General features: G+C 40.8%; 1 protein-coding gene across 1 annotated transcript in view; it reads left to right on the forward strand.

Moving 5' to 3' along the window:
* LOC139711742 (intermembrane lipid transfer protein VPS13A-like) overlaps positions 1-15,035 on the forward strand; it is a 120,481-nt gene that overhangs the window by 73,364 nt on the left and 32,082 nt on the right. The window contains exons 40-50 of the mRNA XM_071623598.1: positions 5,868-5,996; positions 6,643-6,816; positions 7,422-7,544; positions 8,069-8,212; positions 8,743-8,913; positions 9,566-9,717; positions 10,591-10,714; positions 11,458-11,589; positions 12,411-12,497; positions 13,111-13,317; positions 14,295-14,390. Coding sequence (XP_071479699.1) covers positions 5,868-5,996; positions 6,643-6,816; positions 7,422-7,544; positions 8,069-8,212; positions 8,743-8,913; positions 9,566-9,717; positions 10,591-10,714; positions 11,458-11,589; positions 12,411-12,497; positions 13,111-13,317; positions 14,295-14,390 — 1,539 coding nt within the window. The remainder of the gene's footprint in view (positions 1-5,867; positions 5,997-6,642; positions 6,817-7,421; positions 7,545-8,068; positions 8,213-8,742; positions 8,914-9,565; positions 9,718-10,590; positions 10,715-11,457; positions 11,590-12,410; positions 12,498-13,110; positions 13,318-14,294; positions 14,391-15,035) is intronic.

The raw sequence follows: 15,035 nt of genomic DNA on the forward strand, positions 1-15,035 counted from the left end.
TGTCTAGAAACGGGTCCATGTTTCGGATCCCGCTCTTTCAAAAGCTCTCAAGATTTTTGTGTTTTGTGCATTGCCGTTACTAACTTCGCGTATATGTGCTTCTTTCGCAATAAAACTCGAATTAAGATGTACACAGCGATAGAGGCTCAGCTCAGTAGATACTTGCCTCCAGTGACAATATTCTTGTGTACAACAAAAGAGTTTGTGAGCCCATTAGCGCAATGTCTATTCATACCTATACCTGGTGCCCGATCGATACTTTCATTGTTTGATGGCACATGGTATTGTAGTTGACCATGGAAAGGGGATACTGTCATAATAGGCCTACAGCTTGACTGTTTCCGCACAGGAGGAATACCAACCTGTCCATTCTCAAGTCGACCTGCAAAGAGAATCTCGCTTTTGAGCATTTCAGGCTCTTGGAGAATTATGGGAGGAACGGGTTAAGAAAACTCATTTAAACTATGAATGTAATTATCCCTCTTCCCTGGTTATGTAATGGGCTGTTTAGAGCTCATCAGTGAAGATTGAAAGTAAGCCTACTTTTTGCAAAGCGTATTATAATGACAACTTGTGCAACAATAATTAACCTGGCTATTTGTTAACTGGCAAAATGTAATGTTTGGGCTTATTTTCTTATAGGTCAGCAAGACGATATGCGGATTCCGTAAAGTTCTGGGTAAAACCTAATGTCCTGAGAGAAGACTTACTAATTTACCCGCGCTTGGAACGGATAAGTCTACCGACTCTCACCAGGAAAAATTTCTTCAGTACTACATACAGTGCTAGCCGTATATAGTGTATGATAGGTTATCTTTATAACAGGCGGGAAGGACGGTGCATCTTCTACAAATGATTTGTCTCTTGTGGAAGAAAACCCGTCTCCTTGCGTGAATTTTAGCTCCTTTTTCAAGCTTGCGGGAAACGCGATGGATGGACCAAACGTAATCACAAAGCGAGGAACATCGTTGTGAACATAAAAACTGAGAAATATGCAAGAAACAGTAACGGTCATTTTCATCTCTGTCTGCAATTAATTATTCCAAAATTTCGTTAATCACATAGAATGCAATTAACTTCGTTTTGATGAATATTCAAGAACACACACACACACAAAATAAAAAAGTTATTCCGAAAGTTCGTGAACTAGAAAACGAAATGCCTTAATCTTATTATATTTTGTTTGGATATAATTATATTCCACTGCTTGAAACGCAGTGAAGGGGGGGGGGGGGGGTCATAAACTGTTCGTAAAGATACGAACGACTTACGAGTGACTGATGATAAGTTCTTGTGCTGAATTATGGAAATTCTGATAAGTATAGCACATCAGAACTGATCACCAGTCGCTCGTAAGTTGTTCGTAACTGTACAAACAGATTTATTAAACGCCCCCCCCCCCCCCCCCCGTAACACAATAATGTGATACTAGAAAGCTTTAATGTCATGCTGAGTTTAGTAACCAAGTCAGTGGTACTTCATATTTTATGCAGTGTTTCAAAGTGACAGATTATGAGAAAGATATGTATCAATGTTACATTCGTGTATATCAATTAATTTTGATGGTTTATAGTACTGTTGTACATGCAATTACCATGATCTCGGCAGACGACTGACCAGCACCAATTGTCTCAATTGGCTTTCCTATGCTTTTTACGTCGCCTACAGAATGGGTATCCTCTGGTCCTTTCAATTCAGGTATTCATAATTGCTTATAAAGCACCCTCTTTAGTTTTTACAATCGGAAGGGAATAGCAGCAAGAAACATCCTCGTTTAAAAGAGGCTTTTCTTAATAGCAGGTATGCCCTTTTTCTTCTGCTTCCCTTGTATTGGGGCAGCAATAACAGCCATGGAGCTACAAGCAACAAAACTTGTAGCTCCTTGCTAAAGATGCACCCGACACACAAAAGCACACCGACGTATTCATTTTGCGGCACGGACACAAACACACCGAAGTTCACATCAGGCTGCCGTATTGGTCGATGAATAGATACCGTCTTATAATTGGATGATTTTCTTTGACTCCTCATATAGAATGCTTTCGCCTTATGAAGTGACAGAGGAGGAGCGTAAACGCCGTCGTGCGTCGCTATAAAGAACGACTGCTGTATTGTTTCGTTTAGGGAAAGAATCAGGTTGTGAGCTTGAACGGAAACAGAACCTGAATTTTAAGAGATTGTCATGGTTTTGTTTGTTTACTTGTTCGTTCGTTTGTTTGGTTGTTCGTTTGTTTTTGCTTTTTAGAAAGTGAACTACTGACAATAGCGTACAAATATTCGTATTTAAGGTTTAAAGGGATGTGGAATTGGATTATGTAAAGCTAAAAGCCGCGTTTACACATGTTCACGGCAACCACGGCAGTCACATTTCAGGCCATCACGGACAAAATGGGACGGACGTGAAACAACGCTGTGAGACGAGATAGGCAAATGTGACAGGCCGTGATTGCCGTGGATGCCGTGTCACATTCTTAAACTGTTAAAAAAAAATTGCCACGGCAGTCCCGGTGCTAATGAGGAATTTAATTTTGTATGCCTTGATAAAATGGGATGAATGCAATGAAACACGACGGCACGTAATAGACCCTAACAAAACTTGGAGGCGGTCCGCAGCGGGACGGGACGGAAAATATTGATAGTCTATAGCCTGATCAGACGCCGTGAGAACAGCGTGTGATAGCTATAGAAGTTCGCCGGGGCGAGGACTGGAACGATCCGAACAAGACTTAGAATGCGAAGGGGGGGGGGAACAGGAGAATGTCTCAACTGCATATACTAGTATACCCACAGCGCACTGCATCTCAGGCAAATACAACTTGGCCGCCGGGAACATGGTGTAAACGTAGCTTTAGAGTCTGTAGAATCCACATTTATATCTATATATATAGGCATAACTAAAACTTGATTTCTCGTGACTCTGACACACTTTGACAGACTTTGACAGATTTCTGTGCACAACATGTACATGTAATATTCAATTCCACACACATACACACACACACACACAAAAGATCTTCGACCTCCTAGACCATTCTCCCGCCCATCATTCTCTCTCTGCATCTTTTTCTGTTGTTATTTTGTTCCACCTATGGGGATGTATTCTATGTTCGGCAATAATAGCGCGTTTCATCGTGTTTTGTTTTGTTTTGTTTTATTTCATTTTTAGATTTAGATCGGAAAAGCAATATAGACGGGAGGTAAAATTCTTGAAGCAACTATACAGTTTCAATTTTTAGTTTGACATCGTTCTTATATTTTGATGTTCGTTGCACCTGTAAGGTTCTTGTAATGCGAAAGTTAAATAAGATTCGCTATAGTATTCTCGAAAATTCCCTCTGCCGTATTGATATTCGTTAATGTGAAAAATAAATACGATTCATTAATCCGAAACCGCACAAATTTTGTGATTCTAAGGGTGCATTTATCGGGATATTAAATTAATTACGTTACTCTGAAAACGAATAACACAACTTGTTCCTTTTAATTTCTGGGATTAACAAAACATCAGAAAGCAGAGCTTATTTAATTTTCGGATTTTTAGTCTGGCATTGGGGGTTAGTAGTTCGGAAAATAAGTATGGAAAATCTTTGAGGCAAGAAAATAATTTGAATTCCTATTATGGCATCGTTATTTCCTTTGCCTTATGTTCATTATTCCGAAAGAAGAATAAGGTTCGTAAATCCGATGGTTCTTTTTGCTGAACCCGCAAAACACGCAAATTTGATATGCCTTATGTAATGTGTTAATCCAAAATTGTATTAGGGCTCGTTAATACCATTTGTGGCATTATTCCGAAGGTTCGTAAATGTGAGAATGAATTACGTACATGGTACGAAACTTATGTCATTTATTTTTTGGCTAAAAGAAAATTAAAAACGCCGAATCTTTTCCTGTGACGGGAATATATGGGTTTATTTCTGAACGTGACATCGTTTACTTCTTTGCACGATATTCATCATTCCGGGAAAAAAAAAATATTCAGATGGTTCATTCATCCGAAAATGGAAAAAAAGGTGGGTCGTTTATCTGTAAAGAAATTATCATATTCGTGGTAAGAAACTTCGTTTTCGTATCAGCTATATAACGTCCGAAATTTCGAAACTTATATAAAAAAGAAAAGCGAACCTTCAGCATAATAACAAACTTTAGCGAATCGTAACAGTTTTTTTTTAATCAATCGAGCAGTGTGGAATAACAAATCCGACATTTGTTTTAGCATGGTATTGAGCAGAATGTTACTGCTATTCACTTCCAAAAGTAAAAGCAATTATCTGACATTTATTCTGGCATCTTCTGGAGCCGAATGTGATTGCTATTTACTTTCGAAAGTAAAGCAAATATTCGACATTTATTTAATCACCATACGGAATTGAATATTACTCTGATTCATTTCCGAACGTCAAAGGAAACATTCGACATTTATTTTAGCATCTTCCGGAGCTGAATGTTATTGCTATTTACTTTCGAACATAAAAGCAAACATCAGAAATTTATTTTATCATCATACAGAGTTGAATATCATTATTATTCATTTCTGAACGTCAAAGCAAACATTCGACAATTATTTCACCATCTTCCGGAGCGGAATGTTATCCTTATTCATTTCCGAAGGCAAAATCAATTATCTGACATTAATTTAAGCACCGTACGGAGCTGACTCTTACCGTTATTAATTTCCCAAAGTATAAGCAAACATCCGACATTTATTTTAGTATCATACGGAGTCGAATATTACCGTTATTCATTTCCAAAATTAAGAGTAAACATCTGACATCTATTTTAGCATCTTACGGAGCCGATTGTTACCGCTGTTCATTTTCGAAAGTAAAGGCAAACATCCGACTTTTTTGGTGGCCCGATCGTACCAAAATCTTCATTTCTGAAATTTCGGTGGCCCGACGCGCGTTTTTGGTGGCCCCGTAAGTGTCGAGCCTTGACTAATGTCATCGAAAAGTAAACCAGAATGCAACTTCTCGCTTGTGAATTATTGCTTGTGAATAATCGCAAAACTTTGGCAAAACTTTTGGAATACCAATCCTGTTCATGACGCTTGGAAACTGCGAGTCGTGAGAATTTTGCGAACTCGTGCAATGTTACTCCGTAGCGTATGCGAGCATGTGGAGTCGCAATCGTTTAACTGTCTGAAGTGCGCGATTTCTCTCACTCGTTTTTGCCACGCGATTTATTTTTAACTTGCAAGAACGATGTGGAATTCTGGCGTCCACCGTGAATTGTGCACTTGCCGGCGCAAATTGTTCTTTTCAAAGGTGAAGCCGTGCGCGGAAAGCACGTGGTTGGGATAATCCTTGCGTTCCTAAAGCGGAGAGGAACGCCATGAATGCGACTTGTGAGCAAGCCCGTTCTGTTGCGTCCAAGGAACGCCCTCATTAGGCTGATGAATAGAGGGATTAAACCCCCCCCCCATTCTGCACGCAGGAGGAATAGGGGCGTCCCCTAACAAAAGGAGGAACGCGAGCATTCCCCACGCGGCCGAACGCTCGCTATATTAAATCTGTCACGCCTAACTGATCTCAAAGTGTGTAAACCATAGAAATTGATTCGAAAGCGAAGCCATTATTTTTCATGTTAGCCTTGCAACATAGTAGAAGTGTTGATAAGGGCACCTCACGCTATTGATGTATGGAAGTTGTGATTGTAAGTTGGAGCTGTAATTTTTTGGCACATTTTTTTTTATTATATCAGTCTCACAGCAAAGTCGAAAATGCTGATTAGTAGATCTCATGCTGTTCACGTGTGGAAGTTGTGTTGTAAGTTGAAACCACGGTTTCATTTCATTTATTTTCCATATCTGAGATAATACAATATTAGAAAATAATGCAGTTCCCCTCCCTCCTCTCCAATCTCAGCTGATGGTGGAAAGTCACATGAAGCTTGAGGTCTCAACGTACAATGAGAAGGTGGCGGCGTGGGAGCCGCTGATTGAACCCATAGAGCAGCCCAACGAGAAATACATTCCATGGGACCTAGCCGTAACCGTAAGTAGCCATGATCAATCCAGAGATGGATGTTGTCCGCTTTATTTTCATTTCCATGATAAATACAAGGAGATTTTCTCCTGACACTCTATTCATGGCTGAAGTCATTGTTCTTTTTTTTTTTTTATGTCTGATAAAATACTTGTGTACTGAGAGCTCCATTAGCAACTTCATTACAAACTGAAAATAGTGATAATGAAAAAAATTTGAAAAGATTTGTTTTTTGCATGAAAACTGACTTTGACAGCTACTGCAAAAGTTATATCAAGAGTTTCAGAGATATATTAGTGTTAACTCATTTAGGACTGGGTATACAATGTATATGTAAGTAGAAGTTGTGTTGTACAGAGAATGTGTTTTACAGCAGTAATCAAGCTTTCTAAGGGTTAACCAGTGAAAACCCTTTATTGACAATGCATCATTTCAAAAACAACAACTGACCATAACTTTACACTTTCTACAGAAGAATGTAATGTTTTAATGTTTGCAGGTGAATTGAGTTTGTTTTTTTCTGTGAAAGACTTGAATTCTTTCTTTAGAGTACAGTGACACAGTGTGCCACTTCAAGTGATGTGTATGTTCAGGCATATTTTATTTTGATGTGATGCCACAATTGTACGCTGCTGTTTTATGATGACGTGCTCAGGTTATGAAGAATGATGACCTCATCGATGCTGGCTCCACCACGGCAACGGATGAAGAGGATCAGGAGGGCTTGTCCCTGGCCCCGCCCGCCATGACAGTGACCGTCTCTGCCGCAGACACCTTGGAGCTGACCGTTACCAAGACATCGTTGGCTCTCTTCACCAAACTTGGCATGGTCAGTGTCAATGAATGCATTGAAGCATTGGCCTGTGAACTCTATGTTGTTTCATGGCTGTTTGTGTGTTTATGTGTGTTTGTGTGTTTTGGGGGGCTTTTTTAAGGGGGCAGAGAGGAGGGGAGGGGAAGGGAAGTGTCAATTTGTACCCTGATAACACCTTGGAACTTGCCATTACCAAGGCATCCATGGCTGCCTTCACTAAACTTGGCCAGATTTTTTTTTCTGGGGGGGGGGGGGGGGAGGAGGGAGGGGGAAGGGTTAATGTTGAATTTGCACAGTCCATTAAAAAAAAAAAAGTTCATCACTCATGGCAAGCCACTGCTGTGATCAATGATGCCCTCAAAGTATGACATTGCTCAGGACCCGTACAGGACTAATGCAATCCCACTATGACTCCTTCCTATTGTAGTTTCAATAACTATAGCTAGGCCAGGATAGTGATAGTTCATGTCTATAATTGAAATTTGGCATTCTGCTGTTGTAGTTTTGTTTTGTGGCAGACAAATTTTCTGTGGCTTAAAGCACACATTTCCTCCCACTGTGAAAAAAAGAAAGAAAGTATGGTCGTATGTGCATCACTGTTTCTTCATCCTGTCCCAAAGGTGTTTGGTGAAGCCATGTCCAAGCCTGGCACTTCACTCTCAGACACAGATGTCATCCCAGCTTGCACCATTATCAACCAGACTGGCCTGCCAATCAGTGTAAGGCCAGGATCGTACTACCAGGTGAGCGACATTATACAAATAGTGAGTGGTCACGAGTGTGATGGTACAAGATTTTGCATGAGGTAAAAGATTGAGGTGTTCTATTCAACGAGGCGAAGCCGAGTTGAGTAGTGCGCCTCATCTTTCACCGAGTGCGAAATTTTGTTCCATTGCATTAGTAAAGACCATACACTATTTTTTTTATACAACACCTCAGACATCAACGGATGTGATCCACACAGATTCTTGAATTTTGTGCAGAAATGGCAACCATTTTCTATGAAAGGCAAATGAGTAGCTGCACAGTCACAGTTAGCCGTTTGTCCTCCATTGTCCCCCATTCTATGAAACAGATGATACACCTGTCTTTTCATGCATCAGTAGGAATATAGTGGTAACTGTTGAATTTGGCCTAAAGCATTCCATACTTATTTAAGGCACACAATTTCTTCTGATAAACTCAGACCTGTGCATCATTTGAATACTGTCAGAAAGTATGATATCCATGTGAAGACTCTAATAACCAAATTATATCCAAACTCCAGAGACCCGAGTCAGGTGACGTCCTCACTGTGGACCATGCTACCAGCAAGGAGCTCGACTTGGCAGATTCTGTGAAGGCTACGAAGAGGAAGACCGCCGTCGACAAGACGGCCATCTCACCCTCCGACATGGAACTCTCAATCCAGGTGAGAAGGAAAGCCCTCGTTTCCTTTGACGTTTACAGTGCTGATTTATAGTCTGGTAGATATTTTCTTACAATTTATCGCGTGACTGTCGGCATGGCGATGGTGCAGTCATCCTAGCAGTTTTGAGTAGAATTTCTTGTGCCATAAAATGTGTTATTTCACTTTATTTCGGGGCCTGAGGATAATGCTTCTCTACAAGTATGGACAGACAACTTATCTGAGCACACGGAAAAGTTTACTCAACAGATGGAGTACACTGCATTTAAACATAGGAAAGGAAACATTAGGATAGCATTGTAGTTATATAGTGAAAGTTGAAAGATCACTGCTTAATGTGTTTTATGCAACACATGTATAGATCTTTTCCATCTGATTGGATGATTGTGGGTCACATGACATTCAAAAGAATCAGCTATCCCATGCTCACTCGTAATGGCAGTGCAATAGATTCTATTGAACGGTAATTCTCTCATGTCTCCTTTGAAGCATCTCACATTGACTATGCACCTTTCACTCTTATGCTCTGTCAGGTGGAAGGTTACGAGATGCTCTCCCGCCTGCCGATAGTCCAGGCAGGCCACATCCTCTACAACCTGCAGCCGGTCAGCAAGGCCAAGGCCACGGACACCATCTTCTCAATCATCCTGGAGATTGAGGCCACCCTCGACACCCGAAGGGTCACTGTGAGGTCACCCCTTCAGGTGATTATCGGGTTCTTGTGTGTGTGTGTGTGTTTGGACTTCATGTTTTATGTGTGGCCACTGAAGAAGCACGTCACTTCTTGTGAGCAAGCTACCACAGGACCAAAGGGTCGATCCCTTCTCGAAGACTGGGCAACGAGGCTAAAATGTCTTGCTTGGAGGCACATGTACTGCCACCAGTGGTCTTAGAATAGAATCTTGTGATTGAGTTAGTGGTCATATCCATGTAGCCACAATGATTCTTCAGACTCTTACAATTTTCCTTTGCAAATTCTTTGCAAATCCAAGTTTTTTGTTCCAGAAGAGTAAGGACAAATAAACCTGGACAGGATGTCTTCTGTCACTTTTTAATGTGTACATGAAAATCCTGATTTCAAAGTATGCAGTGATGTATAGAGGTTTTTGTCTGTATGATTAAAGTTACTGTACGGGAAACAAGTTTTAAAGCCATAGTAGCTGACCTGGAAAGCATTTTCCTGGTAGAGTACCATAAAATGTGAATAAAGGCTGGATTAATTCTCTGCATATGGAATAAAAACAAAATTCATACGGTGTACATGTTGTCATCCTTTTTGTTTTGTTGAGGTGTGAGGGACCAGAGACAAATCATAAGATATATGAGAGAAATGTTTCGATGTATGTGTACATGCAGATCTTCAACCACTTTGACAAGGGTGTGGACATCCACACCAGTGCATCCGGACACGTTGAGAAGGTTGGGGAGGTTGCCCCAGGAAAGAGCTTCATGGTTCCCCTACAGGTGGCCCACACTCAAGAGATTCTGGTCAAGCCGACGGATGAGAGGTGAGCTCGAACTCTTTTTCCCCCTAAACTTCGTACTTTCTCATGCACATGGCTCACTGTTTTGTACTCACTTAGATGGCCTTGGTGTTTCTTTTGGCGGTTTTGCCAGTGTCAGAGAAATGAAACTGACACTTTTATGTTGTATAGTGGTGATGAAACAGCTATGTTTTGAGACCAGGCCCATCAATATCCACCCTGTCTTGAGATGGAAGATGAGATCGTTTAAAGAGCTCCCTATCTTGAGAGCTCAATGTCTGGAGATTTCTCAGGCTGTACAGCTGTGTCATGAAACCACTCACCCTTTGGCCAGTTTGCTGCAAGAGACAGTGCTTGGAGGCCTTTTAGAGTGTAGATATCTGTGTCTGTAGACTCAGTCCTGTCTTCATATTCCATGGTTTTTTATCTTTGCATCTCAAGATTTCTTTCTTATAATAACTCGGTACTTTTATGCACCCATCATCTTTGAATCCTTATAACTTGTCTTGAGATGGACCACTGTGAGAACCTCATTATATGGCAGAACTCGCGTGTTTACTTGTCACATAAATGAGACATTTTTTTGTGTGTGTGTCTCGTGTATAGACTGATTATATTTGGTAATCTATTGCCTCAGAGCAAATATTTAGCAAATACCAGCTATGATCACATCCATCTAAGTAAGCTAAAGAGATGTTAAATTCAACAGTGGTTCTGTGACCGCCAAGACGTCTATGCTGATAAAACAGACGTCTGCATGAAGCAGCAACAGATAGACATAAAGGTGATTTTATCCCATTGAGGATGGACTGATGTTGCTATAACACGCATTTCCCATAGACACTTGCCCGAGTATTCTCGGGACTCGTCTTCAACCTTTCATATTGTTATTTCCAGCTACATGATGTGTGACCAGCCGATGCGGTATGAGACACTGTGGAAGGAGAGACAACAGGGGAAGAGGACGGTAACCTTTAGGTGTCCTCCCAAGACTGCTGGATACACTCCTTTCTTCTTCAACGTAAGTAATGTCATGCTATTAAATATGCCTCTTTTCGGTCCTTAGGCTGTGGGTTTGTTCTAGGGCAATTACCCCCTGGACAATTACCCCAGATCCTTCCCCTGACCCTAATCCTAACCCTAACCCAAACTCTAACCCTAGACCTAACCCTAAACCTAACCCTAAACCTAACCCTAACCCTAATCTTTACTCTAACCTTATCACTAACCAGTATATAGCAGGGGGTAATTACCCTGATACATTTGGGTTTTGTAGTGCACATATGTTTTGCTTCAGCCTTTGTTAATAAGCTTATTGTACAATCAGTATCTGTGCCAGTTTGAATTTGCACATATGAGTCACAAAATATATTTTCTAAAGTATACCATCAAAACCTGTCGATGTATGATTTAAAGCCAGTAGTAAAAAAGGAAAGTTTTTATTGCAAGTCAAGGAAGAGAAAGTAAGAGAGATGGAGCTGGTTCTAGCATGTAAACAGTGGAAGGTTTGAAGAATTTTTCTTATTCTCATGAAATTTATTTCATTGAGGACGTCTACAAGGTGATATTCCACCATGTGGACTTCAATTCAAGTTCAAGGCTTTTGAAATATACATTGGTAGTTTGTCCCTGACAAAAATTAAAGATGATACTTTGGATTAAAGTAAAATCAATACAAAAGTGCAAAATGGAGGTAATATTCTTTGAGAGATATGATGTGTCTACCTTCCAATGATGGTGTGTTCTCTTGTTTTTCGTCTTCAGGTGCTGATTCAGGAGGCAAGCCTGCTGGATGTGAAGGGGACTTCTCTACACTCTCCCAAGTACAACATCCACCTGCATCCGGTGGTGGCACTCCGCAACCTCCTGCCCCTCCCGATCTACTATACCTTGCAGGTGGGGAAGTCCCTCCTTTCTTGTGTGGGGAAGTCCCATCTCTCTGTCTGCGTTTGTGTGCCCTGTGTCCATAGATGGGGTTTATGTGTGATGTTTTTTGTACTTGTATTTTTTGTGGGATATCTTTTATATGAATTTTTATGGGTACCATGTCGATGAAAACCCTTAAAAATATCTTCCAAAAGATATAATTATGATGTATGATATCCCTCCCTATGTGGACCAGCATGATTGAAAACATTGATGACACGTAGAAAGTATATTTTAGTAAGATATATTATTGTAAAAAATTATAGTAATGCTGTTGCTTACATCGTACAACAGTACAGAACTGCAGACCTCTACTACTTCAGCAGCTCCTAGTTAAACAGCATGTTTGAGCAATGTGTCATCATCATCATCATCACCACCACCATTACCATCATCATCATCATCTCCACCATCACCATCATCATCATCACCATCACCATTACCATCACCATCACCATCACTTTCAACATCACCATCGTAACTATGACCATCATCGCCACCATCATCATCACCATCATCACCACCACCATCATCACCATCAACATTATCATCATCATCACCATCACCATTACCATCATCACTACCATCATCACTACCATCATCATCATCTCCCATCACCATCATCACCATCAACATCATCGTCATCATCATCATCACCATCACCATCACCGTCATCATCATAATCATCATCACCATCATCATCACCACCACCACCACCACCATTACCACCACTGCCACCATCATCACCATCATCTTTTCATTATTCTCCTGAATTCCTTCTCTCCTGACAGGGTTCGGCTGAAGAGATCAAGATTGAGCCTTGCGAGCAGAGCAAGATGTTCAACGTTGAGCTGGCCAAGACGATGATGTTTGTCAGGGTGAGAAGCAAGCACAGCTGTGGAGGCTTGTCACCAAGTATCAAGCCGGTTAACCCCTTTTGTGCCAAGGGACTGGATGTAAACTATTTTTGTCAGGGATAAATTAACTGATGATCTTAAGACTGTGCACATTTACCACAGTGTACAAAGTGGTTATGGGAGTTGATCCAAACCGTTTTATTAACAACTTTACACCTAACCACTGAACTTTGGTGGCATTTCTGACTGGGTATTATGCTATGATTTTCAGAAAAATTTGGATGTAAATATTGTCATTTAGAGTCAGTGTTGTTAGTATTCAGCATCAAGAGGCTGTATCAAGATGATTTCTGACACCACCAAGTCTTCTGAAATCTTACATTGCCAAAACAAGAGACCAATACAAAGTGTACTTAGGTGTCAGTATTCATACTTTTGTTATTCTCAAAACAATGCCATTGATGATATCAATTGGTTATCTTTTTTTGTCTAGTACAGAGTACAAAACTGATATAAATTTCATGTATACAATCTATATTAGTGTTTAATTTTTTTATCATAAAAGAGGAAATGAACTATGGTGACAGACTCACTAATATTTTTCCGCCCCTCCCAAAACCTTTTTGTCCGGCAGCTTGATGCATACAATGGGCTGGAGTGGAAGGGCGAAATGACCCTGAGGTCCACCCTACAGGAGTACTCCCAGCTGGGCTTCAGGGGCCCCAATACGAAGTGGACAGAGGCCGGGGTGTGGTGTGACTACAACCAGGGCTTTGTGGACATGGCCCTCTTTGTGCCGTACTGCCTCATCAACAAGACCGGCCTGCCTCTGGCTTACAAGGTGAGGGATGTGAGGGGTGTGGTGGTGGCATTGATGATTGATAGTACATGTATCTTGGATAGCAAGTCCACAGCCTGATGATCATGAATATTTATAGTATACCTTTGGAAAGCAAACCCGCAGTGTGATGCTCATGAATATTAATGATCTGTGCCTTGTAATACTCATAGATATTAATGACATGTATGCTTTGGAAAGCAGTCCCACTTTGTGATGTTTATGAATATTGATGAGATGTCTTTGCCAGCTCGCCCACAGTGTGATGCTCATGAGTATTAAAAATGGCATGTGTTTTGGGAAGCAAGTCACATTGTCATGCTCATGAATATTAATGACATTTGTTGTCACACTGTGGATTCTACCTAACAGATTTTGCTTGGGCCATTACTGTATCTGGCATATATTTTGCGGGGGTCATATTTTTCGTGAATTTCTCAAGTTAGGTGCTATTTGCTAATTTAACAACATACCAAAATATGAGCTCTGATCCCAACATGAATGTTACATGTGTGATAATACAGTTTAGTAGGCCCAAGTCATGAAGCACCTACAGTGTGAATGGATGGGTGCTGTTCTTCCTGAAAATGAGTGAATGATACCGATTTTTCAGTCCATTGCTGAACTCCATGATCTTAACTTTCACCACTCATGAAATTGTCGGGAAGTCCCAATTCATGAAAATTAGACTTTTGCTAAATATTTGGCATACACAGTTGTACTTTTCCCCTGCCTTGTAACAATGTATGTCACATGCACAATATATGACATGCAGACATAAATGCTTGTCAGAACAAAGAAGCTGTTAACAATTCATCAAGGGTACAAGTATGTATATTGTGTGCACCTGAAATCTTCCGTACCCTCTTCACAGAATTCAGTTTTGCACCATGGCTACAATAGGTAATGATATATTACCCCCCATCCCTTGTTTGTTGTTAATGAATATTGTTTGGTTGTGTAAACTTTTTGGCATTCAGGGAGGTGGAGAGGACATCATCGAACATCCAGCCGATCAGGAGCAGCCCGTCTTCTTCTCGTATCCCACCAAAGTCTTCAGTCCTGGCAAGAATAAGGTAAGATGGCCCTCCAGCCCAGCTGTGGTATCCATAGCCGTGGTCACACTACACAAAACTACACGTAGTTTGCTTCCCCTTATTAATCAAACTTTCAGAAGAGTGAGCAGACGGCCACACTATCAATAAAACTACACATAGTTTCAGGGATGTGAAACTACCAGTAGATTTGGTCTCTGACACGCATGCTCCACACGGGCAAAAATTGCGTGCCCTCCGTGAATGTAAAAAAAAATGGAAACATGCAACAAGGTGCAAAAGAATAAACAAAATGCTTAAACAATGTGAAATGGATCTAATCATGTGACAGACTTCTCAAAGTTTCAGCCATGTCGGGTCTTCACAAAACTATGCATGGTTTCGCATTAAGTGAGGAACTTTCCAAGTGCACGTAAGAAGTTTTGCGTGAAATTTCGCTTGTAACATCTCCAGAAGTTTACGGTCACACTGTCTTAAACTACGCAAAGCAAAATACCAGGTTTGTGAAGCTGTGTAGTTTTGCGTTGTGTGAACACGGCTACTGACTGTTTTGAGGGACATCGTCCAACACGTCGTTACGAATACTTAGATTGAAATTGTGCCATTTCATGTCATTCCATCATAGAAATATGCAGGATCTTCTCTGGAAGTTTGTGAGAGTTGATG

This window comes from Diadema antillarum, unplaced genomic scaffold (assembly GCF_040938485.1).
Source record: "Diadema antillarum isolate AM-2024a unplaced genomic scaffold, OU_Dant_1.0 seq00001698_RagTag, whole genome shotgun sequence".
Lineage (NCBI taxonomy): Eukaryota > Metazoa > Echinodermata > Echinoidea > Diadematoida > Diadematidae > Diadema > Diadema antillarum.